Source organism: Ochotona princeps, chromosome 2 (assembly GCF_030435755.1).
Source record: "Ochotona princeps isolate mOchPri1 chromosome 2, mOchPri1.hap1, whole genome shotgun sequence".
NCBI lineage: Eukaryota > Metazoa > Chordata > Mammalia > Lagomorpha > Ochotonidae > Ochotona > Ochotona princeps.
The window spans coordinates 65,016,191-65,042,840 of NC_080833.1; the positions used below are offsets into that span (position 1 = coordinate 65,016,191).

A 26,650-nucleotide genomic window follows, 5' to 3' on the forward strand; every position below is an offset into this window, starting at 1 on the left:
AAATCTTATAAACAAAACTGATATGATGCTGCTTTAATACAGTCATCTTAACTCAAAATATGTACCAGTTAAAATCATCTAGAAGAACACACAAACATTTTAAACTGGCAAAAAAAAATTAAAATAAATACAGTGTCAGTTACTAAAATATTATAAATTTGAAAAATATTGGCTGCTAGATTATGAAAGGTTATTTGCTATACAGTTAACATTTCACTGATGCACCTGATGCACATGCCTTTACATCATACTGCCAGTATTCCTTATAATTTTTCCTTTTTCAACATGTATGAAAACTGAGTTGAAGATAAAACCATGAGAAAGCTGACACCCAGTATCTTTACTGAATTACTACAGTTCAAGGATAAACAAACAAAATCATAGCTTTGGAGGGCAAATAAAATGTCCTATTATTCATATAACAGATTGTGAAGGCTGTTGAAGTTTCTGACCAAGTGATTTCCTAAATCTTGAAAGCTATGTAACTGTCCTTTTTCAGTTGTGACATTTCTATATTTGGGGGAAAAATGCAAAAAAGTTTGGATGTAGGCTCATTTATAGCAGCAATCCACTCATTCTTTTGTTTTTAATAAAAAATTAAAGTGAAAAACATTACCCAGAAATGTAAACAGCTGCTTGCACAACTTACAGACTTTCCACTACAATGGTAGCATCAGTAACAAAGTACATTGTGGGGAAGCAGTAGCAGATTGCTTCTGAATACACAACCACAAAAACCTCACAGGGACAACATTAATGTACTGAAATATTTATTTAGATATGTCCTTAGGTTGTGCTTACCTGTTGCTTTTGCAGCAGAACCTAAGGTGGAAGGTCTGGGAAGGCACTGTGAAGTATAAATAATTGCACTGTTTGCAATTAATAAAGATTTTAAACCTTAAATGAATCAAAATCAACAGCCTCCAATTTGTGAGTAATGACTGAATCCAACTGAACTATCTAGTTTAACTAACAAATGCACCACTGTCCTAAAAGATTATCTATACAACAGTATCATGCAGACTGAAATTATTCACATCAATACCCTATTCTTTAAGTTAACAGGTAAATCCTTAACTATTAAATTTCAAACTAGAACTACATTTTCACATCTAAATAAGGGTAAGGGAAGTCATTCTAGATGAATAAACAATCCAAAACATTTCAAAACATCTACAATGAACTGTACTGCTTTTTTCCACCCTGCAAATAATCTCAACATTTATGTTGTTGTACATCTTGCTTTAAACCATAATCAAAACAAATGGTGCTCCCTCATGAATGACAGTATTTTTATGGTGTTAAAAGTGTTATACTGCTGGTCATTTGCAAGAGAAAATCATTTCTGTCTCATACATTTCAAGTCTTTCATATTAGTATAAGATATGCATATTTTACGCTGAAAAACAGTATTTTAGGAGCACCAGTAATATTTAACTGTTAATGATCAGTTTTCTTTAGCTATAGCTAAAGCACATAAAAAAAAATACTTACCCATTAAGCTCACTTAAAAAAAAATACAGAACTATGTATTACTCTATGTTAAGAAGCAATTATGGTTTTCCAAGATATCAGCACTGTATTCCAACATAATATTCAAACAAAGTATGGCATTTGCATTATGTGGAACATTGACAAAAAGATACTGTTGCAGTTCATCAATTTGTCATTCTGATGTACTTACAGTGCAATGCTCCTTGAAGGAACACAATCAAGGATGATACACAGCACAGTCCTCCTCACCCCTACAGAGCTAGTTCTATACTGGCTGGATCAAACCTGCACTTCAACAGACAATGGCAAGACAGACTGTATTTGCATGTAGTCTAATATATTAATATGCAAAGAGCCAACAAATATGCAAAGAGTAAAACAATGGATTTCAACAAAATACCAGAACTTCAGCATGAGTGTTAAAGAGTAATAAATGATTTCAAGTACATAAAAAAATTAAGTCGATTCAATGACTGGACTTGTGCATTTACAAAACAAAGCTTATCTAAACTGCAAAAAGGAAAAAAGAAAAAAAGAAAAGGCTTCACCGTTTCCATACCCCAATTATGTTTCAATGGCAGATGCAATGTAGCTATAACTCTGCATACTAGACACTTTTCTACCCTAAATTTAGAAAGAAACACACTAATATTATATACATTGAAAGAATTGCTTTACATGAAGAAATCAGACTACTCATTTACTATCTGAAAACTGTTTAAAAATAGTTATATGCTGAAACAAGTCTTGAAAATCAAGTAATTATCAAATTCAGAACAGAAAGGTTAACTGTTATAGCAGCAGTACATATCTGAAACAGTGGTCATGTATAAAAAAGGAAATTTCACTGTTAATGCAATGAAAGTATGCCAAAAGATCACTGTACACACATGCAGTTTTTAACCAAACAGAAGGAAAAAAAATGAAGATACCAGGATTACTTGTGCTGAAACAGCCAAATATAATAAATGGAAAAGAGTCTCCAACCTATCACTATACTGCAAGGGGAAAAAACATGGCAGTGTTTAAAACTCAATTACTTCATGGGGAAAGCTTATATATTTGTGTTTATGTATCTTATTTTATCATTGCTAAGAAATTATGAATCTTTTACCCACATATCCAACTTACCGACACAGGAGGTTTCATATCATTTATTGTAAAGCACAAAACAGGCATTTTAAAAGTGAAAGTATACATTGAAAAAGTACATTTATATCACAAAGCATTGACCACATAATAGTTGCAAATACATTTGCTGGAATGTGTACATCTACACTAAATACTAAAAACAAACCATTTTCATTTCTACACAGAAATATTAACCTCCTATCAGTAGTGATAGATATTTTGTACATTTTTGGAAAAAAAAAAAAAAAAAGAAAAAAAAAAACCACTATTTGAAACCAAAAACAAAATTAAGATCTTCATCAAGTCGTCTGCATCCATATATTTAACAAAGGTTTTTTTCCCCCACACAATGAAGCAAATACTGTATTGTCCACTTCTTATTATTGGCCCTGTGCAGAAGAGATACATAAGAAATACACAAAAAGTTAAAGAAAATCCTTTAAATGGAGCTAATTCAGGAGTGAATCCTTTAAGAAAGAAAAACTGGTTAATATAAATGGTGGTGGCTTCTTGCATGATTTGCAAATCCCTGGGGGAAGAAAATTTATTTTTAAAATCAATGGCATTGTAGAAATATTCAGCACTCAGATGCCAGAAAGTATTACTAAAAAACAAACACACAACCCAAACAACAATACCATAGTACTTCATTTAGTCATTTATCCTTGTCCAGATAATGAATCTAAAGACAAACATACTCCCAGACATATGGTAAACATGCAGAAAACATGATTGGAATGGAAGCAAACAAATCACTGAATTTAGTATACCTGAGGTGCTGGAGGGTGCTGTGGCATTCCCTGGGGACTGGTCTGGGCATAGTAGGCTGCCTGTTGTCTATAGTACTCGGCCCAGGCTGCACTATAATCTGGCTGGCCACCTGGTGGAGCACCAGTAGGAGCAGGAACTGCTTGACCTTTAAGAAAACACAACAATTTTGCTGCTGTAACCACAATTAAAAGCCCAAAATAAACTCATTTCTAATAAAAACAATACCTTGCTTCTTGTAATATTCCTCCCAAGCCTTTGAATAATCTTGTGTCTGCCCTTGTTGACCTAAAAAAAACCCCCTAAATTTTAATACAACATTACATCCACTTGTAAGTACAGGTTATAAAGACAAAAAGCACAGCGAGTCAGAACTGCTGACCCTCTTCACTCTAAATTCTAGTGTCAGAAAACCACCCTGAAATTAAAAAGAGAAAAAGTTCTTTCTTTTTACTTACACTGATCATTACCATTTTAGCATATAACTACCACCAAAAGCTCACCAAAATACACATAGCTTTAATGAAGGAAGAAATTAACATAGCCATAATCCTTTAACTCTATTTTAGCTAATAAATAAAATTCTAAATTTGAAAGATGGTTCTGTCTGAATATGAGCAGAGGATAAGGGAAAAATCTACTGCTTTTGCAGTCTCCTACCTGTATGAATAATTTTAATATTTCTCATAGTTAAAACACAGTCATCAAAAGAGTTAAAAAAAGAAAATGGTGGGTTGGTAGTGCTTAAAAAGATCATTAGACTAAAAGTTTAAGATCAAGTATTTTTCATAATTAGTAACCTATATAAACTGTAGTCATGCAGAGCATAAGGTTAGGAGCAAAAATGGAACTCAATGATGGCACAGATTACACAGTTGGTGCATAGTAAAAAAAAAAAACCATCTAAGTTTGTATAAGGCATCTGTACAATTATCAAAACTACCCAGTGATCTATTTCTCAGAGTGTTATCTCCAAGTATATTCATGAGTATGTTTATCTATTTTTACCTGGGATAACTTTTCTGAATTAGTAAGTCATAATAACCCAATGCAACGCCTGAATTTTGAATGGGCTTTGAATTAAGACAATTTCTCCAGAATTTCAGATATTTAAACAGTGCCTGCATATTGAAATGACTGAGTGAATTTAGAGAAAAAAATGTGCAACTTTCTTTGAAATGGTTCTTGCACAACAAATATATTTATACGTAAGACACTTAAGAGAAAGCTTGCAGAAAAAAAAATTGTGAATTTGGGTTAAACTCTCGCCTTACACGTGAGAGATCCCATATGGGCACTGGTTTGTGCCCTGGCTGCTCCACTTCTCATCTAGCTCCCTTCCTGAGGCCTGGGACAGCAGACCAGGCCGGCCCAAAGCCTTGGACCCTGCACCAGCATGGTAGATCCGGAAGAAGCTCCTGGCTTCAGACTGGCTCGGCTCCTGCTGTTGTGGCTACTTTGGGAGTGAATCAGTGTATGGAAGATCTTTCTTCCCATCTCCTCTCTATAAATCTGACTTTCCAACAAAAAATTAAATAAAAAAACATGAAGAATTTATTGGAGCTGGTGCAGTGGCTTCCCAAGCTAATCCTCACCTGTAAGCACTGGCACCCCATTTAGGCGCTGGCTCTTTAAAAAAAAAACATTTTTTCCATATTCAGCTACTTTCCTTCAGGTCAGTTTATTAAAGCACAGATACAATTGCTATCTGTCACCACAAATCTGGTCATGACATGAATAAAAATCCTCAGAAGTGGATCCTAGCACTTTCACCTTTTGAGACTCAATCATATCTCAAAGAGGCTTCTATACTCAGAAAACACTCTAATAACCAGACATCATAATGTTAACAAAATCGCAACAGCCTGGAAGACTACAAATCACACACCTGTAATAAAACTTGGTTAAGATATCAACAATTTCAGATTTACAAAAGGATCTAAACCTCACTGTAAGATTCATCCTAGAAGGACCATAGGAAGTTAACACGTCTGACTCAAAAAAGCTCCTTTAAAAATTCAACTGTCTCTAAGTAAATGTTAGCCTCCAAGAAAAATATTTGGTTAACTATGAACACTTAGCTTTCCAGCCTTAAACCCTTCCAATCTAAATGACAATGATTCAGTTTGACAAACAACTCCTATCTAATCTCCTCTGGCCTTGGCCCTTCCCTTTAGTCTCCTCTTTGCCCCAATGGGCATGGATTTCCCTTCTTATTACCCGCATTCCTCTTCAGTTACTATTTGATGCTGGAGAGCTGGTCTACAGGTTAGTAGAACATTCACCTTTATATACAGCTTAATAGTGTATGAAGTTCCATTTTACTTTCACTCAACCTAAATGACTTGTTCTGGGGTTCACAGGCACTATTCTGTTTTTCCCCACAAAGCTTAACATCATGCATTTATTATAGCTTACAAGACTATGTGTGACATGATACATCTAGGGCCCTTCTTTAAGTCAAATTTTCCAAAATGTCTTAGGATCTCCTCTGAACATTAAATGACCTCTCCTTAATTTAAACCTTCATTTTAAGCATCTTTACCTAATAAAAAAAATCCTTTTATTTAGCTTCAAAGATACCTACCCTCACATTGCTATCTTTACTTATATAATGCAAACCTCCTTCTTTAACCTTCTATGACACTCACTGATTTTTAAAATACTCTGAAAGGTAGAAGTAGATAGAGAAGGAGAAACTTCCATCTGCTCTCTTACTCCACAAAACGCTGCATTAGTTGGGGTTGGCCCAGGTCAAACCCAGGAGCCTGCAACCTGATCCACATAAATGTGCTAGGGGCCCAAGCACCTTGCCATCTGCTGCTGCTTTCCCAAGCACATTAGCAGGGAGTTAGACTAGAAGGGGAGCAGCTGAAATTTGAAGTAGTTTTATCTGCCCACAATGGAAGCCATGGTAATCTTTAACAACACTGTTCCCTCAGCTCCTTTATCTTTTAATTGTCTCAAGACAAAACTAATCTTGGAAACCAAACCTGTCAAAAGAAACAAATGATTAAGTGTGTCCCAATAGGAAAATTGGAATTACATGTGCCATTCTGACATGTTTGAAGAATCAGGCAATCTGGACCACTAGGAAATCCCAATCCTGCCACTTAAGGACATGGCTTTGGTGACATACTTTATTTCATCATCACTCCATTTTTTTTTCCCCACAATTAAATTTGAAGACTGAACTATATTAATCTTATGGTTTACAGTTTGTGGTTATTGTGAAAAGATCCTGAGAGAAAATTAAAGTACTTAAAATTTTATACTCTGGGTATCTGTACTTGATACCCAACTCCCAGTTTCCTACTAAATATGCGGAATCTGACACAGCATTGATGGTTTAAGTGACTGCATTCCTGCCACCCACACGAGAGCTGTGGACTGAGTTCCCAACAACCAGCTTTAACTTGGTGCAGATGCAGCTGGTAGGGGCTCTTGGGGAGTGACCTGGTGGATGGGAGCTCTCTACCTCACATTTTTTAAATGAAAAAAAATGTATATATTATATATATTCACATGTAAGAAATGGAACAAAGAAGCCAATCCACTTCAATTACAGAATTAACATGTTCATTGTAGTACCACAGAAAAGACACACCAGAAAAAGATGCTTGGGAGATAAAAATCTTCAGTACAACACTGTCATTTCCACATCACCTTTTCCCAGGAGGACTTAAACAGTCCAGTACAGTATCTCCAAGAGATTGTAGAACAGTTGTCAGAAGGATAATAAAAAATTGAGAAAACAAAAACCAACAACATTAGTGGCAAGGGATAAAGTATAATGTTTATGTTTAACAATAAAAATCAGAATTCAATACAATCACTCATTTTGGGCATATAAAATATGAGAAAGCTAAACAGTAAACTTATACATCTTGTAATCCCTGTAACTAGAATACAGTATGAGTTTCAAATTTTCCTTCACAGATTTTCACTTGTGGCACACTGGCCTGAGATAAGCCGAGTCACAAAAACTAATAACAGATTTGTTATCAGGAATAAACTCAATCTAATAAGTAATAATCATGTTTTTTTCCTTTCTCTATCACTAAGTTGGGTTCCGTTCGGTCCTTAAAAGACCAACCTAGGGGTTGGCATGATAGCTCAACTGGCTAATCCTCTGCCTGCAAGAGCGGACATCCCATATGAGTCGGTGCCCATTAATGCCTCAGCTGCTTCACTTCCCATCCAGCTCCTTGCTTGTGGTCTGGGAAAACAGAGGATGGCCCAAAGTCTTGAGACCCTGCACCCATATGAGAGACCCCGAAGAAACTCCTAGTTCCTGGCTCTGCACTGGCTTAGCTCTAGCCTTTGTGACCATCGGGGAATAAATCAGTAGGTGGAAGATCTCTCTCCATCTTCTTCTCTTTGTAAATTTTTCCAATTAAAAATTGGCAAATCTAGGAAGCTTGAACTTAAGTATCTCTTGGAAGTTCAATTCTGTTCTAACCACAGTGTTTCCAATGTGTTCATGTGAATCATCAGTGAACATTCAGTTCTTCTCCTTTAGTTGTTTGTAGTAATACCTTCGGAAATTACTTAAGAATGACTATCCATTAGCATAAAATAAACAGATGCCAGAGTTCCTGGTTGTTGTATCCATAACTGCTTTCTCAGCATCAAATGCTTTGGCATATAGTATGCATTGCATGTTCTACAGTTGCTGAATAAATACAGCTGTTCTGGGTGAATTTTTCCATTCATATATGCAAACGTTATTTAAGTTGCTAATTTCATTTCATGCTTAGTTTGCATCAAAAGCAATACTAAAACCACTTGTCATTTAGATTATGTATTTAGACTAGTAACTGTTTGAGAAAAGTATGAAAACAATGTCACATTATGTCCATGGCGAGATTTCTAACTTAAATTACTAAAGGACAAATGCAAAGCCCAGTCATTTCAAACTATTTCCTCCCCTCATTCTCTTTGAATAAGTGCGCCATAGTCACTGTTTCTTTCCCCAAACCTTCAACATCCTAAAGTGTAACTATTAAGTGTTCAGTTTAATCAAACATGTAACTTTAAAAATATATACAACATACCCATTTTTTTGTAGTATTCTTCCCAAGCCTTTGTATAATCAACCTGACCAGCTGGAGCTGGATTCTGCTGATCTCCTTGTTGAAGGGAAAAAAGAAAAATAGATTACTGTTTTAAAAAGGCAATTTTGGGCCTTTGCTTTAGTTGTTTCGGTAGAAAAACTGCCAGAGGCCTGCTCTATGGCAGAGTGTTAAGAAAAAGGTGGTGTGTGGCAATGACATTCCTGATTGTGCCGAAGACAGGATGGTGGGAGTATGTAAACATGTGGTGAACAGAAGAGCACTTCAGTATACTGATGTCAAGGAAATACATTGAATTTATCAGATTTTTCACTATTACTAATTACCAAGATAAAACGGCTGGGAAGACTTTTTAAGTTTTAGAACACAACTACAGAACATATTAACTCAAGGTTTTAAAATATACATATTCTTAAAAAAAAACAAGGTGTTTTTATGAGAGCAGGCAGAAGCATTTGTAATGAATATTTTTAGCTTTGTTTCTAAATACCATTCGGTACATAAAGGACACCAAGGATGCTTGAAGAAATGGCTGCTACCAGGGCTGTAGCCCAGAAGTCAGAAAATAAACATGCTATTATGCCAGGCAGTAAGGATGACAGGCATTTTTAAAGGATACAGGAGTCATCTTGAAGATACTCCTGCCTGGTCAACTCTAGAAAAATCAGATTATGAAAAATAAAAGTTTAAAACAAAACAGAAATCCATACAAATAAGGAATACACAGGATGAAGTGAAAATATTCTTATTACAGTAAAATAGCAGCAATAAATGCAAAATAATGGAAAGAAATAATCACCGTCACAGTGGCAGCTCAATCAGGTTGGAGTTATCAACAGAGAACAGGATAATGGCATAATCTTAGTATAATGCCCTGGAAAATATTACTTTCACAGAGAAAAATGGTGATACTGTGGTAGAGAAACCTAGTGCACACCCCTCTAAGTAATTAAGTTATTCTCTCCAGGGTTGGAAAACGTCAAAATTTTTTAATTCCCAAATGTAACATATTAAGGGGTATAGCATCATTTCTTAGTTTCTCCTGCCAAATAATGACAATTTCTTGGTCAGGGAAATACGTACACAGACCGAGGTTGACATTAACTGCACCATTTGTGACAAGAAAGAGATCAAAGAATTTTTCAGACTGTAAGACTTAATGAACTTGACAACTAAATACAATGTACCAGATGGAATCACAGATCAGAAGAGAAATTACTGTTCACCGAAGACAGCAAAGATGTTCAAACTTGATCTGACAGACTGTATGATGGTTGCTTTGTAGAAACACACAGGCATATTTAAGAATAATGGGACACTGTGTCTACAGCTAATAAACAATTGTTCCTCAAAATAATGATAACGTATAAGGGATAATAACAAAAAATTCTTTATAGTTACCCCAGTTACCTTGTCCGTTAGTTTGGGTTGTAGCTGGAGCACCTGCAGGAGCTGCAGGTGGCGGTTGTGCTTGTTGTTGGTAATAGTGAGCATAATAAGCAGCCCAAGCTGCTGAATTTGGATCCGTTCCTGCCTTGGCTAGAATTAACATAAATACAAGTTCAAGGTTTGTCCCTAAACTCCATAATCTCTAATACACACAAAAGCTGCCAAGCATACAGATGCCACGTCCTCCCCAAATTAACTATGCACCAAATATAACAAAAAAATTCAAATATTGTTCATTGTCATCACTAACTTTTATTACTGAAAACAGATTTAAGAGACTTTCCTGGGTTACAAAACTATTAAATGACAGAACCAAGATATGAATAAAAAAAAACCAATGTTTTTTCTTAAACCATCTCACAACCTCATTTTTCTAAACTAGCATCATTTTAAACACAAGAGGTTTATACGATAGGATAGATAACTATGGAGAAGATTCTAGGCACTAACTATAAAACAAACACTTGTCTAAAAATCAATTTATTATTTTCAATGAAGACAAGGACATTTTATAGCACTCATTCTATTTCAGTGACTGTCAAAAACTTGATGCCACTGCCCTACCTGGATATTCTCCTTTGATTTGTTATTATGTTTAAAAGAGTGGTCAAAGTTTAAATACATCTTTGGTCATCTGGACCCCTTCGCTTATCCTTTCCATTCTAAACTCAAGTCCTCTTGTTCTCTAATATACACTTATGCCCACAAACTGCTTTTACTTTTCCTGAGTCTCCGTGCTCAAGCCTAAGTCTTTGGTCATGTCATTCTTCCTCGTCACTTCTCTTTACTTTCATCCCCTCCTAAAAATCAACTGACGTTTGAAGAGAAACCAGAAATTCTATTTCGACTTTATTTTTTCATAGCAGGACTATCATGATACTAGAGCTAGATCTGCTTCTCTAAGAATAACACAATTTCTTTGGTGAGAATCTGTATTATCTGTATAGAACATCTGCTTAGCCTTTATCCTGAACAGTAGCAACACATGGGGTGATGTCTGTGGGGGAAAAAAAGAACCAAAGATTCTCAGAAAACACTAATGCGCTATTAGGTCACTCTTCAGTCTTACTCATTGCTCAGCAAACTGCTTTTCTATGATGCAAACATATAAACTTAACTGTGGCACTAATAAACATTTCACTGATACAGTACTGGGATAAAAAAAAAATTAGGCCTTTTATAGAGAAAGAGTGGTTCAAAAACTTGCTTGATATGCAAACTAATTAGTAGTAGGAGGAGCGACTTAAGGCTGCTTTGCTTATTCTGAAATTAAATTCTAAATCATATGAACCTGTAATGCCTGTCATTTTTAATAAAAAGATCTTGGTTTGGAAGCAATCAATAATAAAGTACTACATAAATTGAAGTCTAATATAACTAGCGTCTAACCAGAGCTTCTGTAACCTTCTGCCAACTACTACATACTTTTAACTCAAGCAGGCTACTTATCCATCCAATGCAACGTAGGAAGTCACATTAATTGAAAAGATTTTACAGCAGCAACTTCACCATTAAGTCCAACTAGGAAGCTGAATGATTCACAGAACATTTTTTATTCTACAATTTTTCTCAACCATGCTACCTATTACCAACAACGCTCAGCAGTATAATGCTGATGTAACCAAGCTACTCTATACATAACATCCCTTAAATGTTTCCATTTTTTAATTACGATTCTTCTGCTTAATCATGCCAATACTAATTAGCTTACAAGAAGAAAAGCCCTTTCATTCTTAAGAGGTTAAAAATCAGATCTGATGTTTCTTCTGCATTCTGGGAGCTCCTCTATGACAGCACTGCTTACGCTGACAGCATTCTTCTGCTATACATACTCGTCTTTGCATACCCAGGTGCTAACACGATTCTCAAGTTGTTTCTTGAATGAGAGGAAGTTATAGTTATTTGTGACTGCTGTGTTATAATAGTCCAAAGAGCAAACTTCCTATGAAATTAAAGTATATTATAATACAGGACCACATTTCAATACCAAAATGCTTAAAATTCAGAATAATTCATTTAAAAGAATTCTTATACCTTCCTTGAAACTATTCCAAAGAAACCTAAAAGGCAGGTAGCAGGTAAGAAGAAAGGATCATAAATCAATGTTGATTTGCTTTCAAGGAATACTACTTTGACCAAGATGCAAAGAAAACTAAAGAGTACAAAATACACAGTTATCAAAATATAGGTCTGATTTTTACTAAAGCATTTAGTTGTCCTATCAGGAGTACCGACCACTTGGAAATCTGGGAAATCATTGCTCAGCATTTTAACACTGATAGAACTTCACAATTTATATATAAGTAAGTACAAACTTGTTTTTTAATGTTAGAAATTGACACTGTATCTGACATCACTGTTACTCTTAAAACAGTACTTATTTTGGGTTTTAGCACTATGTTTATCAATTCAGTGGAGAACACCAACTTTAGGCACAAAATAGTTCTGTAAATGGATAATAAATACAAGTTTTAACACACCATTATAAAAGCAGTGCTTAATAGTTGGAAAGCAAAGCAAAATACTCAGGCATACACAGGCGGAGTAATAGAAAATTCAATAATATAACTGGGCGGTAAGCAAACAGAAGACAATACAAATGCTAAGCATCTTTTACCTGGATCAGGGGGAGCTTGTTGCTGCCAGTGTGGATACGCATTTCCCCACCCTTGGGGAGCGTAAGGCGCAGGAGGACCACTGAAAAAAAATCAACATTAAAATACAATTTACTAAAAGCTAAAATCCTTGGGGGCTGGGGAGAGGAATTCCAGACCAATTCCAATACTTACTGAGGAGCTGGGCCAGGTGGTCCTGGATTATAAGGTGCAGGATTGTACGGTCCCATTGGGGCTCCAGGCCCTGGAGGCCCAGGAGGCCCGTGGGGGCCTGGGACACCATGGGGCCCATGGGGTACAGGAGGCCCTAGAGGATTTACTGGGCCCTACAAAAAATGTAACACAAAAATTCAAAGGCCAAATAATCTCCTATTTCTGCCACTTCACAATGACAAAGTGTATCAAAAACTATCTTGTCACATTACTGACATGCAAAATCCAATAAAATTATTCACAGTAACAAATAATGCAAATCAATATACTTTCTTCAGTTTCCTTTTCCTTCCATAATTCTTATCTTTACTATTCATTTCTCCTTTCTATCATGTGAATCAGTTATCAGATCCTTATTACTTCACTCGTAAAAACTGTTTCTCAAACTAGTTAGCCTCCCTGGAAGGGCAGTTGGAGCACTTAGGACAGGTCCACCTTACCTTAATGTCTCGGGTCTGACTCTAGGCTCACCTCTCATTTCCAGCTTCCAACACTGCACATGCTGAAAGCACAGGATCCCTCATATAGCTGGGTCCCCGCCTTCTAGGTGGGAGACCGGACTTCAGCCTGGCTGTTTCAGGCATTTGGGGAGTTCGTGAGTGAGTGTTAGTCTACCTTTATGTAAGTTAACACTTTTTTCTAAAAATTGCTTTACAGGGCCCGGCGGCGTGGCCTAGCGGCTAAAGTCCTCGCCTTGAAAGCCCCGGGATCCCATATGGGCGCCGGTTCTAATCCCGGCAGCTCCACTTCCCATCCAGCTCCCTGCTTGTGGCCTGGGAAAGCAGTCGAGCACGGCCCAATGCATTGGGACACTGCACCTGCGTGGGAGACCCGGAAGAGGTTCCAGGTTCCCGGCTTCGGATCGGCGCAGCACCGGCCCATTGCAGCTCACATGGGGAGTGAATCATCGGACTGAAGATCTTCCTCTCTGTCTCTCCTCCTCTGTGTACATCTGGCTGTAATAAAATGAATAAATCTTAAAAAAAAAAAAAAAAAAAAAAGAATAAATCTTTAAAAAAAAAATTGCTTTACAATCTTGCCGTCATGAAAATCCTATTCACACAATTTAACATAATGTCCTTGTTACCTTTTGCCATAATTCTACTAACAGCAAGAAAAATTTTGACACTTTATCCAGCAATCAGAATGCCTGATTTTCACACTACCCCAAAATTAGTAATACTTTTCTTTTTAATAAGCCAATGGGCCAAGTCTTAGACCAAACTATCCTAATAAAACTTGCACATGGTCAACTTTAAATGTCAGATTTCAGAAAAAAAATTATTTATCAATTTTTTCAAAACAAAATAAGAAAAAAAAAGGCTTCATGTTCTTTAAAGTCCCTTTCATTAACTTCCTTTTAAAAAAAGATGTATTTATTTTTATTGGAAATTAACATATAGACAAGAAGAAAGACAGGAAAATCTTCCATCCATTGGTATACTCCTCAAGTGGCTGCCAATGGCTAAACTTGAGCAGATCTGGAGCCAGTAGCCAGGAACTTTCTTGGGGTCTCACACACGGGTGCAGGGAGGGTCCCAAGGCCCTGGGCCATCCTCTACTGGTTTAATAGGCCCCAAGCAGGGAGCTGGGTAGGAAGCAGCACCCATATGGGACCATGGCATGTACAAGATAAGGACTGTTAGCCACTAGGTTACTGCGCTGGACCCTCATAACTTGCTTTTAAGGTCTCCAACTGCAGTCATTCCTCACATTATCCATCCTTTCTGAATAAGGACATAGCTACGCTGAAAACACAGCAATGCTTTATAGTTTCCAACATTTTAGGTGTTACATAGGGCTATGTGGCAGGCATCCTTTTTCATTTTGAACCTGAGAAAGAGGTGATCTAGACCTTCCAACTCCTAGCTCACTCATCAAATGCCTGAAACAACACAGGACTAGACTGAACCAGGAGCTTAGCATTCAATTCGGTCTCCCAAGCGCATGGCAAGAACCCAAGAACTGGAGTCATCAGCTGCTGCCTTGCAGGGTGCACACCAGTAGGAAACAGCAACTGGGACAAAATAATGAATTTCAACATGAGAGATGGGCATCCAAAGTGGTGGTTTTAACTGCTGCTCCCAATACCTATTCTTAGACATTCCTATTAATCTTCCACCCTGCCTTTATCAAGACAACAGCAGGTCAGAGTCAAAATTCAAAAATATCTCTAACCGTCTATTTTTTAAGTTGGCAATTTTGCATGATCCGTGAAGGTTAAGGCTTCAAATGGCCCTAGGTAAACAAAAGGTTCCCTACCCTCTACACAGATTTGAAATTAAGCATCCAGATTGTAATGGGCACACCTTGAACCACTATATCAAATTGTTTCTCTAAAACAAGCTGTCATTTGTCTCCGTGAACCACAAATGTGGTAAAAACAAACACAGCACTCCCAGATTGTTATTCACTTCTTCACAAAAAACCATTACAAACTTTGCTATACTTTTATAAAACTGCTTCCTTGTTCTATTCCAGACATTAAAAAAATCAGGACTATATATTAAGTTCAGGAAGCCTTTTACACTGAAAAACAGTCTAAAAGCTTGAATTTTATCCATTCTAGAGTAGGGGGATGTATCTGATTGTTTTCTGCTTTTACCAGAGCTGGGTATAATTAGCCTTCAATACATACTAAATTCTCTTACCTGGTCCCACCCAAATATCAGGTGATTCTTTGCACATGTCACAATAAATCTATTTAAGTTATTTTAAATGCAGTATCTTTTCTCTAATATTTACTACGTCATGCATCTCAAACTAGGAAACCAAAAATACAGCGCATTTGAATTAATGTCTAATTTAACCACTTAAGTTACTAATTAGAAGTTTAAAGCTTACTCACACCAATCTTTTCTTCTATGAGTTGCCGAGCATAGTCAATTTGCTGTGGAGTGCCGCGGATTGTAAATAACTTCATATTAGGATCTGCATTAGGTGGAGGATTTCTCTGAAGTTCTATTCGTGCCCCAGACTGTTGGCTTATGCTTTTTATAGTTTCACCTCCTAAAATAGTAAGTGTAATTTCTTTAAACTCAAAGATGTAACACTATTAAGAAACGGTTAGACAACCATTTAAAAAAAAAAGGTCTGTTCAATAAATGCTGTTGGGACAATGGTTGATAGCCTGCAGAAACAAAATGATAGACCCACATCTCTCACCATACACTAAGATCAAATCTAAAACGATAAAAGACCTAAACCTACATCCAGAAACCTTCAAATTTTTGGAAGAAAATGTTGGAAACACACTGCAACACTTAGGACTAGGCCCTGACTTCCTAAAAAGGACTCCAAAAGCACTAGAAATTGAGACCAAAATAAACAATTGGGACCTCATCAAACTAAGAAGCTTCTGTACAGCTAGAGAAACAATCAACAAAGTAAAAAAACAACCTACAGAATGGGAGAAGATCTTTGCACACTACATAGGAGACAGAGGGCTGATCTCCAGAATATACAAAGATCTCCAGAGAAACCAAAACACCAGAACAAACAAACTGCTGAAGAAATGGGCACGGGAAATGGGCAGACATTTCACAAAAGAACAAACCCAAATGGCAAACAAGCATATGAAAAAATGCTCAAGTTCCCTGGCAATAAGGGAAATCCAAATGAAGACAACAATGAGGTACCACCTAACTCCAGTAAGGATGGCACACATACATAATACCACCAACAATTGCTGGCGAGGATGTGGGGAAAAGGGAACCCTTCTCCACTGCTGGTGGGACTGCAGACTTGTACAGCCTCTATGGAAATCAGTTTGGCGAATACTCAAACAACTGAAAATCAACATACCATATGATCCAGCAATAGCACTCCTAGGGATATATCCAAAACATCTCCTACACAAGAAACCAACATGCACGCCTATGTTCATAGCAGCACAATCTACAATCGCAAAAACCTGGAAGCAGCCAAAATGCCCATCAATAGAAGACTGGATAAGAAAGCTATGTTTAGGGCCCGGCGGCGTGGCCTAGCGGCTAAAGTCCTCGCCTTGAAAGCCCCGGGATCCCATATGGGCGCCGGTTCTAATCCTGGCAGCTCCACTTCCCATCCAGCTCCCTGCTTGTGGCCTGGGAAAGCAGTCGAGGACGGCCCAAAGCTTTGGGACCCTGCACCCGCGTGGGAGACCCGGAAGAGGTTCCAGGTTCCCGGCTTTGGATCGGCACGCACCAACCCGTTGCGGCTCACTTGGGGAGTGAATCATCGGACGGAAGATCTTCCTCTGTCTCTCCTCCTCTATGTATATCCGACTTTCTAATAATAATAATAATAATAATAATAATAATAATAATAATAATAATAATAATAATAAAAAGAAAGCTATGTTTCATCTACTCTGGAATACTACTCAGCTATTAAAAAAAACGAAATGCAGTTCTTTGTGGTCAAATGGCCCTGACTGGAATCCATCACGCTAAGAGAAATGAACCAATCCCAAAAGGTTAAATACCACATGTTTGCCTTAATCTGAGATGAAAAGATGACAACTTGGAAGATAGTACCTGTATATTGTAATATTAGTGCAATCTCTAACAACCTGTATCCAATGCAATAAGATAATGTGATATAATCTATAAACCAACAATTAATGTCAGAATACTTAAGATCTACATCGAAAAACTGTAAAACCTAGTATACCCTCAATACGCTAGGTTAATCCGTAATGGGGGGGAGTGCAGGGAAGTCTCTCAGGACCATAAAAACAGGAAAAAGTACAATACAGCTTATCAAGATCAAATCTGGTAATTCATAGACAACAGACTCAAAGCGGCACTAAACAATAGTAAAACTACTATACCAATGCATGAGGGGGGAATCAGGTGCGATCCTGACAACCTCTTAACAGGAGGTCATGTGTGTGGAGCAGGGGGGCACTCCAGAGTAGAGCAGGTGGTAAGGAGGAAGCTTGGATACCAACCATGAAGACTCCCAGACCTTCACCACAAACTATTAATACGAGCAACAAGGACTATATCCCAACTGCCAAGAAGGCCACAGGGAATTGGATGCCCTCGGAGGCCAAGTACTCTGAGGTCACCAACCCCCAACCGGAGCTTCCGCAGGGGAAGGAAGAAGTCCAAACACTACCATGCAGAAACCAACGTCATCGGAAAGACAACCAGAAGCCCTGAGCGGTCCACAGAAACAGAAGAACAATAAACGTCCTTCGGGACCAGGGAGGAGAGCTTTCTCTGGTCCGAGCCTGGCTCCACCTCTGGACCCCCATTCTCCCTCGCAATGACCATCAGGATCGCTTCGAAAACCCCTCATACCAAACAATCATACAAACTAAAAAAACCTAAAAAAACCTAAAATAAATAGACAAAAAAGAGAAAGTAGAGCTTGGAATCTGACAGGAAAGAGCTGGCGTGGATTGGCTCATGCCTCGCTGGGTGGGACACAAAGATTAGTCACTCCTCACCATGGTGCTGAGGACTTCCCTGCACACCCCCCCCCCCAAAAAATGTTCTGCACCTTAATTGTCAACAAATGTCTTGTTACAGTTACAAGCCAGTCTAGATTATCCTAAAATCTGCCAAGATCAGCAAAATTATACTTCAACACAACAAATGGCTAAATACTAAAATGAAATAGACACGAGACAGCTGAATGGTACCTGATAGCCATATTAAGATATATAGCAGTCGGTCCTGTATATAAACTAAAATTGAAATGTCAATGAGCTAATCATAGGTTGTGGTTAGGACTTTTTTTTTTTTTAACATACCGGTTACTCAAAACCATGTCAATTCCATAATGTTGCAAATTGCTGTTGATGTTATATTGGGACTCTTAATTGACTGGGATGATATTCTACCAGCTCTAACTTCGGACCAGAAATGGTCTCCCCAAGAAACTGTTCAACCCATCTGGACAATAAGTAGCTGGACTCTATGCTCGGTATATGTTTGCAAGAAAAGAATCTTGATTGAATTTGAACTGTAATACTGTATGAAGGTGGAGGAATCCACGGGGGGGGGGGCGTGGGGAGAGGTGGGGGGATTCTCAGAGCCTATGAAACTGTCACATAATGCAAAATAATTAATAAAAAAAAAAAACAAAACTGTGGTGATATCCTATTCAATATTCCATCTATTCTATTAAATCATATGAAACAATCCAGGCTTTTATTAAAATATACTCAGGCTTTTTTCCATTATGTTCATATATAGCTTCAATATGTATTAAAATTTACCAAAATAATTGGTTTGGATAACTGGCGTTTGTAAACAACTGAAATGTTTGCATTTAACACGTAAAAACATTCAATTTAAAAAGTATGATTCACAAAAAAATCTAAAGAAACATTAAACCACTTCTTCAGATCTAAAGGAAAGTTTCTTCCACTAGTAACTCATCGATACCAGTTTCGAAGAGAAGAATTTCCTCAAATTCTGCTCTTGTAAGAACATACTGTTTGATATGGCAAACATCAACATAAATACAGCCAAAGTATAATTATTGCCATTTGGAAAAAGTGTCCAGAAAAATTAGCAATATAACACTAAGAGTTTAAAATACATTACCCTTTCCTATTATTAATCCAGTTTTTCCAGTTGGCACAATGAAATTAAATTCTTGTAGTCCACCAGGTGGTCCCATATTCCAGTTGCCTTGCCCTCTACCTCTTCCTCGGCCACCAGGTCCAGGTCCACCAGGATTACCAGCCTAGGGAGAAAAGGAAGAAAATCATCCAGGAAAGAAACCTTCCTGGGTCAGTGTGATGGTATAGCACACCGATCTTCCACCTGAGGTACCAACATTCCAGATGTTCGGTTCTAATCTTGGTCCCAATCCAGCTCCTTGCTTATGGCCTGGGAACGCAGCAGAGGAGCCTTAGTACGGAGTCTTGGCACCCTGCACCTGTGTGGGAGACCCAGTGAGAGCTCCTGGCTCCCAGCTTGGCATCAGATCAGCTCTGGCTGTTGTAGCCACTTGGAAAGTGAACCAGAGGATGGAGATCTTTGTCTCCCTCTCCCTCAGCCCTGCTTCTTTAGCTCTTCTTTAGGTAAAATAAATACCTTAAGAAAAAAAATGAAAGAAGACAAAGAGCAAAAAAATAGATCCAATTGGCCCAAAGCCTTGGGATCCTGTACTCAAGTGGGAGATCCAGAAGGAGCTCCTGGTTCCTGATTGGCTAAGGTGTGGCCATTCCAGCCACCTGAGGAAGAACTAGTGGCTAGAATATCTTTTTGTCTCTCCATATCTCTGTAAATCTGCTGCCATCATCAGCATCATCAAAAACCTAAACAAACATTCCATAACCAAAATTAGAATTATTTTTTCCAACTCATATATTATTGGACCATAAATTTAGGAATGACTTCAAATATAACCTAAGCAATTATCAAGCAGTGATCAAATATACATTATACATATATATTATATATATATATTTTAATGTTGGCATGATTAGCGTGGGACCCTTGTCCCGCCCCTTCCTCCAGCTCAAACATGCCTACCTTGAGGCAATTTAAATGAGTCATTAACAAAACATTACCAAAATTACTGATATAAATACAAAGGGGTGAAGTGCTTAAGACAGAGTGAGTGACACATCTTTTCATGCACTGGGCCAACCCAAAGCCTCAAGTCCAGATCCGAGAACTCTGTTCAGGGTCTCCCAGTTCGGACAGAAGCAACTCAAGTACTTGAATTACTATCTACGGCCCCATAGGAACATTAGTAGGAAGTCAGATCAGAAGCAAAATACCTAGAACTTGAAGAACACGAAATGTACAAGTTCCAAGAGGCAGCTTAACCCTGCTGCATGCACAATACCCACTCCAACACTACTTCAGGTAGTGTTATGGCACTACTTATCATGGCACTAACTTATCATAACTTATCATAACTTATCATGTTATGGCACTACTTATTCATATGCCAGTACTTATTTTCTGTACAACCTGAACACTTCGAAGAAGATCTGTAATAATTTCTGCAGCATGTTGACATCGGTCTGGAGGTCCTGTTATTTGTGCTATTCTATCAGGTGTTGTTCCATCATCTTCAAAACAAAAACACATTGAATTAATGAAACATTTAACATGTAGGTGTCAGAACTTGTTGCCACTAACAAGATTAAACAATATTTACTACATAATCATGCTATTCAGCATTGATGCTCTATTGTATTATATAAATAATAAAAACCATGTACAGAGGGGTGGAAAAAACCCAAAATTTACTTACCTGGCTTGAACTGAATCCGAACACCAGCATCATTTTGTATTTTTTTGATCATCTCTCCATTCCTTCCTATTACAATGCCAACAGCAAATCTTGGAATGGGGACCTTCACAAACAAGATTAAGCATTAAAAAAGCCATTTTCCAAAAGTATAATCTGCCTCTAACTGCAAAGTATGCACGATGCTACATTTATAATAAATGATTAACACAGCAAACAATTATAGGAAAGTGAACAAAGCATAAGCACAAATGTTATATAGCCTTACATGAGTAAGAAAAACAAAATTAAAAACAGTGTTATGTTTAAATATTAACATGTAGTAATTCAGAGTACTTTTACTTACGTCTATCCCTTCATTTCCTCCTATTCTTGACCCATACTCATTTCGAACTTCTCTGAAACCACCTTGATCACGTATTAACTCCAACACCATTTCCTTGGCTTGCTGAAATAGAAAGTTAGCCAAATTAGAAAACAGGCTTTAAAACATCTTAATTGTTCATCCAACTTTTTCTCTACCACCATCCAAGCCAAGCTCCTTCTTTAAGCAATATAAAGGTAACTTTACCTGAACTTTGTATGGATCTCCTGTAATCCTAAGGGGTTTGTCAGCACCAGTGTTTTGAGGTCCATCTTGAATCATAACCATTTTAACTCCAGCTCGTTCCTGTTATCACAAAATATTGTATGTATGAATGAGAAAGGATTAACAAAACTGGCTTCAACATAGATGCACAGCAATACTTTTACAGGTACAATACCTGAAGTTGTTTAATAGTCTCTCCTCCCTTTCCAATAACTAATCCTGCCTTGCTAGCTGGAATCATGATTTCCTGAACTGCATTTCCTGGTCCATCACCATGATGAAAGCCAGGGGTTGGTCTTCCTTTTTCGACAATCTGGTCCAATAATCGCTTTGCTGACCTGTTAGTAAAATAATATTAAAATAATCAAGTATCATGGTACACAAATTTACCCAAACACAAAACTACAAAACATCAGAATCAAGCACTCCTCCTCCACAATTCAGTGAACTTTCTAAAAATTCCCTTAAATTTTTTCTTATTTGAAAAGCAGATTTTTTACACAGAAAGAACTTAGCACTGATTCACTTTCCAAATGATTACAAAGGCAAGGGCTGCGCTGGTCCAAGGTCAAGACCTTAGTGACTCTGGGTCTCTGACATGTGTGCGGGAGCTCAAGAATTTGTGCCACCCTCTGCTTTCTGAGGTCATAAGCAGGGAGCTGGATGGGCACAGGTGGAACACAAACCGGTACCCATATAGGATCCAGATACCCATGTTTTTAACAATGTTTCCCATACCCAGCTTGGTAGCCTAGTGGCTACCTTGCACGCACTAGGGTCCCATATGGGTAGTAGTTCATATTCCGGCTGCTCCACTTCCCTTTCCAGCTCCCTACTTGTGGCCTAGGAAAGCAGTAGAAGGCGGCCCAAAGGCTTGGAACCCTGCACCTGTGTGGGGAAACAAAAGAAGCTCCTGGCTCCTATTTCAGATCAGCTTAGCTCCAGCCACTGCAGGCATTTGGGGGAGTGAACCAGAAGATGGAAGATCTTTCTCTTTTTCTCTTTATTTCTGTGTGACTTTGCAGTAAAAGAAAAAAAAAAAATCTTAAAAACAAACAAAAACAAAAAACCCCAAAAACCAATGCTGCCCATTATCTAAAACAAAATACTATTAAGGGTTACCAAGACTGAGACCATGCAAATTTTCTTTGTATATACTTGAGAAAAATTTGTTTCAAGAAACAGCACTGTAATGATAGCTTCAGAACTAAGCTGATATATAGAAGAACTGAAAAATAAAAGATCTATGTACATTTTAAAACCACCCCCTTGGGCCTGGCGCAGTGACCTAGTGGCTAAAGTCCTCGCCTTGCAAGTGCTGGAATCCCATATGGTCGCTGGTTCTAATCCCGGCGGCCCCCATCTCCCATCCAGCCTCCTGCTTGTGGCCTGGGAAAGCAGTTGAGGACGACCCAAAGCCTTGGGACCCTGCACCCAAGGGTTTGAGAGACCCGGAGGAGCTCCTGGCTTTGGATCGGCGCAGTACCGGCCGTTATGGTCACTTAGGGAGTGAATCATTGGACGGAAGATCTTTCTGTCTCTCCTCCTCTCTGTATATCTGCCTTTCTAATAAAAACAAATAAATCTTAAAAAAATGATTTGCCAGGTACTTGGTAAACTGGGTTACAGTACTGAACAAAAGCCAGGGTATGTATGATTGGTTTATGTTCATACAATAAGTAACAACTTCAGACATAGCAAGATAGCTCCCATCTATTGCTTCACTCCCTAAACACCTCTAATGCTATTACTAGGCTATAGCTAAAGCTGAAAATGCAAATCTGATGTCCTGCATGGGTGGTAGACTCCCAACACCACTGTCTTTCAGGGTGAGCAGTAACAGAACAGGAATCAGGATCAAGAGCCAAGAAGAGAAACCCTGGTACTCTGATGTGGGACAAAGGGGTTTCAAGTACCAGGCTAAACGCCTGCTCTCCATTTACTTTGTAGAACGTATCATTATTACACCATCACAAGAAGTCTACTGTAATATAAGGTAAAACAAACATACTGTGATAATACAGGTAAATGGTATCACAGACTTACAGTACAGAAGGTATGAAGAAATTGGATTTTGAGTAAGTTGACAAAAGAAACATGGCCAAAAACTGCTTAAGCAATGGGGGCAATGTGAGAAACAATATTGAAAAACATAAATGACATGAAACAAATGAGAGGGATAAACAAGTAACTTGAGGATTAAGATGAAAATGAAGGGTTTTTAATGATCCAGAATTACAGGGACAATGTTAATGCTATAGTGTGTTAAGCTGCCGTTTGTGCTATCAGCATCCTTTATTTAAGTATTTGGCTTTAGCACTGCCCAGCCCTGGCCACTGTAACTCTTTGGGAAGTGAACCGGGAAATGAAAGCACTTCCCTTCTCTTTTCAAATAAACAAATGTTTAATGCACATTTCAGTGGAGATAATGAGGTGAGAAGAATGAGGCTGAAAATAAAAATGTAAGAACATACAAAGCATGTAGCATAAAAAAAAACCCTTTGCATAATGAGAACAGATTAAATATAGTTAGTGATCCAATGACTACATGTAGGTATTTTGTAACTAAATTCTGGGGTACTTGCATGTTGACAGGCCAAGAAGGTTAAGGCAGGGCAATCAGAAAGAGTGGTCAATATGTCCCAAAGTCACATAAATAAAATATTTTAAAATGGACTGGCCATTGATAAGCACTGCTGAGAGGTTGAATGGTGCAGTGGTTTCACTCTGGAAAGAGAAATGTCTATGTAATCATCAGAATAAAAGTCTAGTGTGAGTTTAACAGAAAATCAAATAAGCAGATAATATGGCAAATACAGTCACCTCTCTAAAGAATTTTGTTGAAAAGAAATCAGAGAAGGGCCCGCTGTTGTGAGTTAAGCTGCTGCCTGTAAACCCAGCATCCCATCTGGGTGCTGGTTCAAGTCTGAGCTGCTCCACTTCTGATCCAGCTTCCTGCTAACAATGTGGGAAAGCAAAAGACTGCCTAAAGTGCTTGGGCTCTTGTACCCATGTGGGAAGCCCAGAAGAGGCTCTGGGCTCCACTGCAGTCTGGCTCAGACCTGAACAGATGGATTTAAGCGCTCCCTCTGCTTTTCCCTAACTGCCTTTCAAACAAATTCATTCTCTCTCTCTCTCACACACACGGAGAAACAGAATTTGTGTTCCAGAGGTTTCTGTTGAGATGAAATGATTTCCAACAAACACATGAGGCATAAATTTTAAATAAGTTAGAGAACTCTGGGAAAGTAGGCAGAGAGATAACAGTGCAAATTTTTAAGAAAGATGTACTTACTGGACTGATTCGGGTGTTCCAGTCAACATACAAGATCTTTCTGGTAGGCCACCACTATCTATCATTAAAAACACACACACACACAAAAACAAAACAAAACAAAAAAATGGTCAAAACCAGCACAACTGAGCTCCGTTATCACTAACAGTTGGAAAATACAAACGAGGTAACATTACCAGGGGCGATCTGTATTTTGCATCCAGATTCTTGCTGTATGCGTGATATCTGTTCACCTCCTCTGCCAATTACTATAAAAAGAACAAAAGGAAAATTATTTGTGGAAAGATTATGCTTGGATATGTTTTCAAAAATTTTTTAAAAAGGTTACTTACTAAAGCCAACCATTCCATCTGGAACTTTGTATTCTTCCGTCATAACAGACCTGCTGAGAAATAACAGAAACTAACAGTTCACTTCAAAGATAGTTTGTGTATATAAAACTGTTAATACAAACAGAAGTCTATGTCTCCTAAAGGGATAGACCAAGAATCTATGACACATGTTAACATAATTTACCGTATTTCTAAAACGCGGCAAATTCCACCTAACCATCTAAATTACAAATTTAACTCAAAAAGAAAAATCATTACTCCAATATTCTTTTATGAAGAGAAAAACAAATCACACATACAACAAAAAAGTGCAGACACATATGCAGCACAGTTCTATACAAAGAGTTACCCCAAGCTTGAAGGACTTTTTCAGGAGCTTTGACAATACCTTTGCTGCTGATGCATCGGTGGTAACTGTGTTCCAAAAGCTACCAAAAATAAAATGAACATTCAAAATTTAAGTTACTTACATATTTAACAATAAAACTGTATAAAATTCTCTAAGCAATCCCTGAAGCCCAGACAACATCTTGGAGAACACTTAAATCAGCACTAACAGTGAGAAAGTCAGGAAAAGGTCAAACACATTATGTATATAAAACCACTTTCATTTCCCCAAGTGGTACAAGGAAAGATGACATAAAACTGTACAATCTCTATTATATAGAGATATCAATTTGCCAAGAAATTCAGATATGTCTAAAGGCTGTTCACAGACCAACTAACTTAAACAATAACTACCAAATCAGGAACAAAACACATAAAAATTTAGTTAATTTAATTTCCAACTGATTAAAATAGATACTTACAGTCATTTTGAGGAGCAACTTTCTTAGCATCTGGCTGATCTGCAAAATTAAGAGTCTTTTATTTTTTTTGCCAATAAACATAAAGCTTCTTCCTCAAGCAAGAATATCAATAAACATTTTTGTGGATTTTTATTTGAATGAATTATCGCCATGATTCAAGCGAAACTCAGTAAATCTAAAAAATAATTACATATTTGTCATTCTCTTCATGTTTAAAAGATGCACAGACAAAAAAAGAAAAAAAAAGAAAAAATTATGCTCAACTCCATTAATTCACTAACTTTATTATATTTTAAGCACTTTAAAAATGACATATCATTGGCAAAACACCACAAGGTAAAGGCTAAGGATGCTTCTGCTGTAGCAACTAAGGAGGGGCGTGGGGCGGGGTGTGGAAGATTATCAAAGTGGAAAAGCTGACATATCCAAAGTTGAGTGTATCCTGACAATGCCACAAAGAAACAAAGAAAAAAAATCACATTGCAGGGCAATCACAACGTAATCTGTTCTATTCCTAAACAAACATTTCACAGCATAAAACTTCAGAAAAAACTCAAACCAACTGCATGGTTACCTTCATCTAAATCCATTACACAGATGAACACAAGGCAGACCCTGAAAAAGAACCTGCAGCTCAAAGCAACACCCCCCCCCACAAATAAAATCAGACAT

General features: G+C 37.7%; 1 protein-coding gene across 19 annotated transcripts in view; it reads right to left on the minus strand.

Annotated features, from left to right (window-relative positions):
• The window catches only part of FUBP1 (far upstream element binding protein 1), an 89,678-nt gene that overhangs the window by 54,355 nt on the left and 8,673 nt on the right, over window positions 1-26,650 (minus strand). For 4 of the 19 annotated variants that reach the window (XR_009244494.1, XM_058658319.1, XM_058658354.1 and 1 more), the window contains exons 3-21: window positions 25,979-26,017; window positions 25,558-25,597; window positions 25,170-25,222; window positions 25,014-25,085; window positions 24,838-24,895; window positions 21,718-21,880; window positions 21,525-21,623; window positions 21,300-21,401; window positions 20,957-21,059; window positions 20,671-20,771; window positions 19,288-19,429; window positions 15,594-15,754; window positions 12,707-12,858; window positions 12,535-12,614; window positions 9,870-10,007; window positions 8,451-8,525; window positions 3,622-3,681; window positions 3,396-3,541; window positions 802-847 (exon numbers count right to left, since the gene is read on the minus strand). Coding sequence is in view for 18 of the 19 variants with exons in the window: in XM_058658319.1 (XP_058514302.1) it covers window positions 802-847; window positions 3,396-3,541; window positions 3,622-3,681; window positions 8,451-8,525; window positions 9,870-10,007; window positions 12,535-12,614; window positions 12,707-12,858; window positions 15,594-15,754; window positions 19,288-19,429; window positions 20,671-20,771; window positions 20,957-21,059; window positions 21,300-21,401; window positions 21,525-21,623; window positions 21,718-21,880; window positions 24,838-24,895; window positions 25,014-25,085; window positions 25,170-25,222; window positions 25,558-25,597; window positions 25,979-26,017 (1,830 nt within the window). In the remaining variant the exon portion in view is untranslated. Of the gene's footprint in view, window positions 1-801; window positions 848-2,633; window positions 3,155-3,395; window positions 3,542-3,621; window positions 3,682-8,450; window positions 8,526-9,869; window positions 10,008-12,534; window positions 12,615-12,706; window positions 12,859-15,593; window positions 15,755-19,287; window positions 19,430-20,670; window positions 20,772-20,956; window positions 21,060-21,299; window positions 21,402-21,524; window positions 21,624-21,717; window positions 21,881-24,837; window positions 24,896-25,013; window positions 25,086-25,169; window positions 25,223-25,557; window positions 25,598-25,978; window positions 26,018-26,650 lie in introns of those variants that run through there. The other 15 variants (XM_058658338.1, XM_058658324.1, XM_058658330.1 and 12 more) reach the window with 15 other exon arrangements.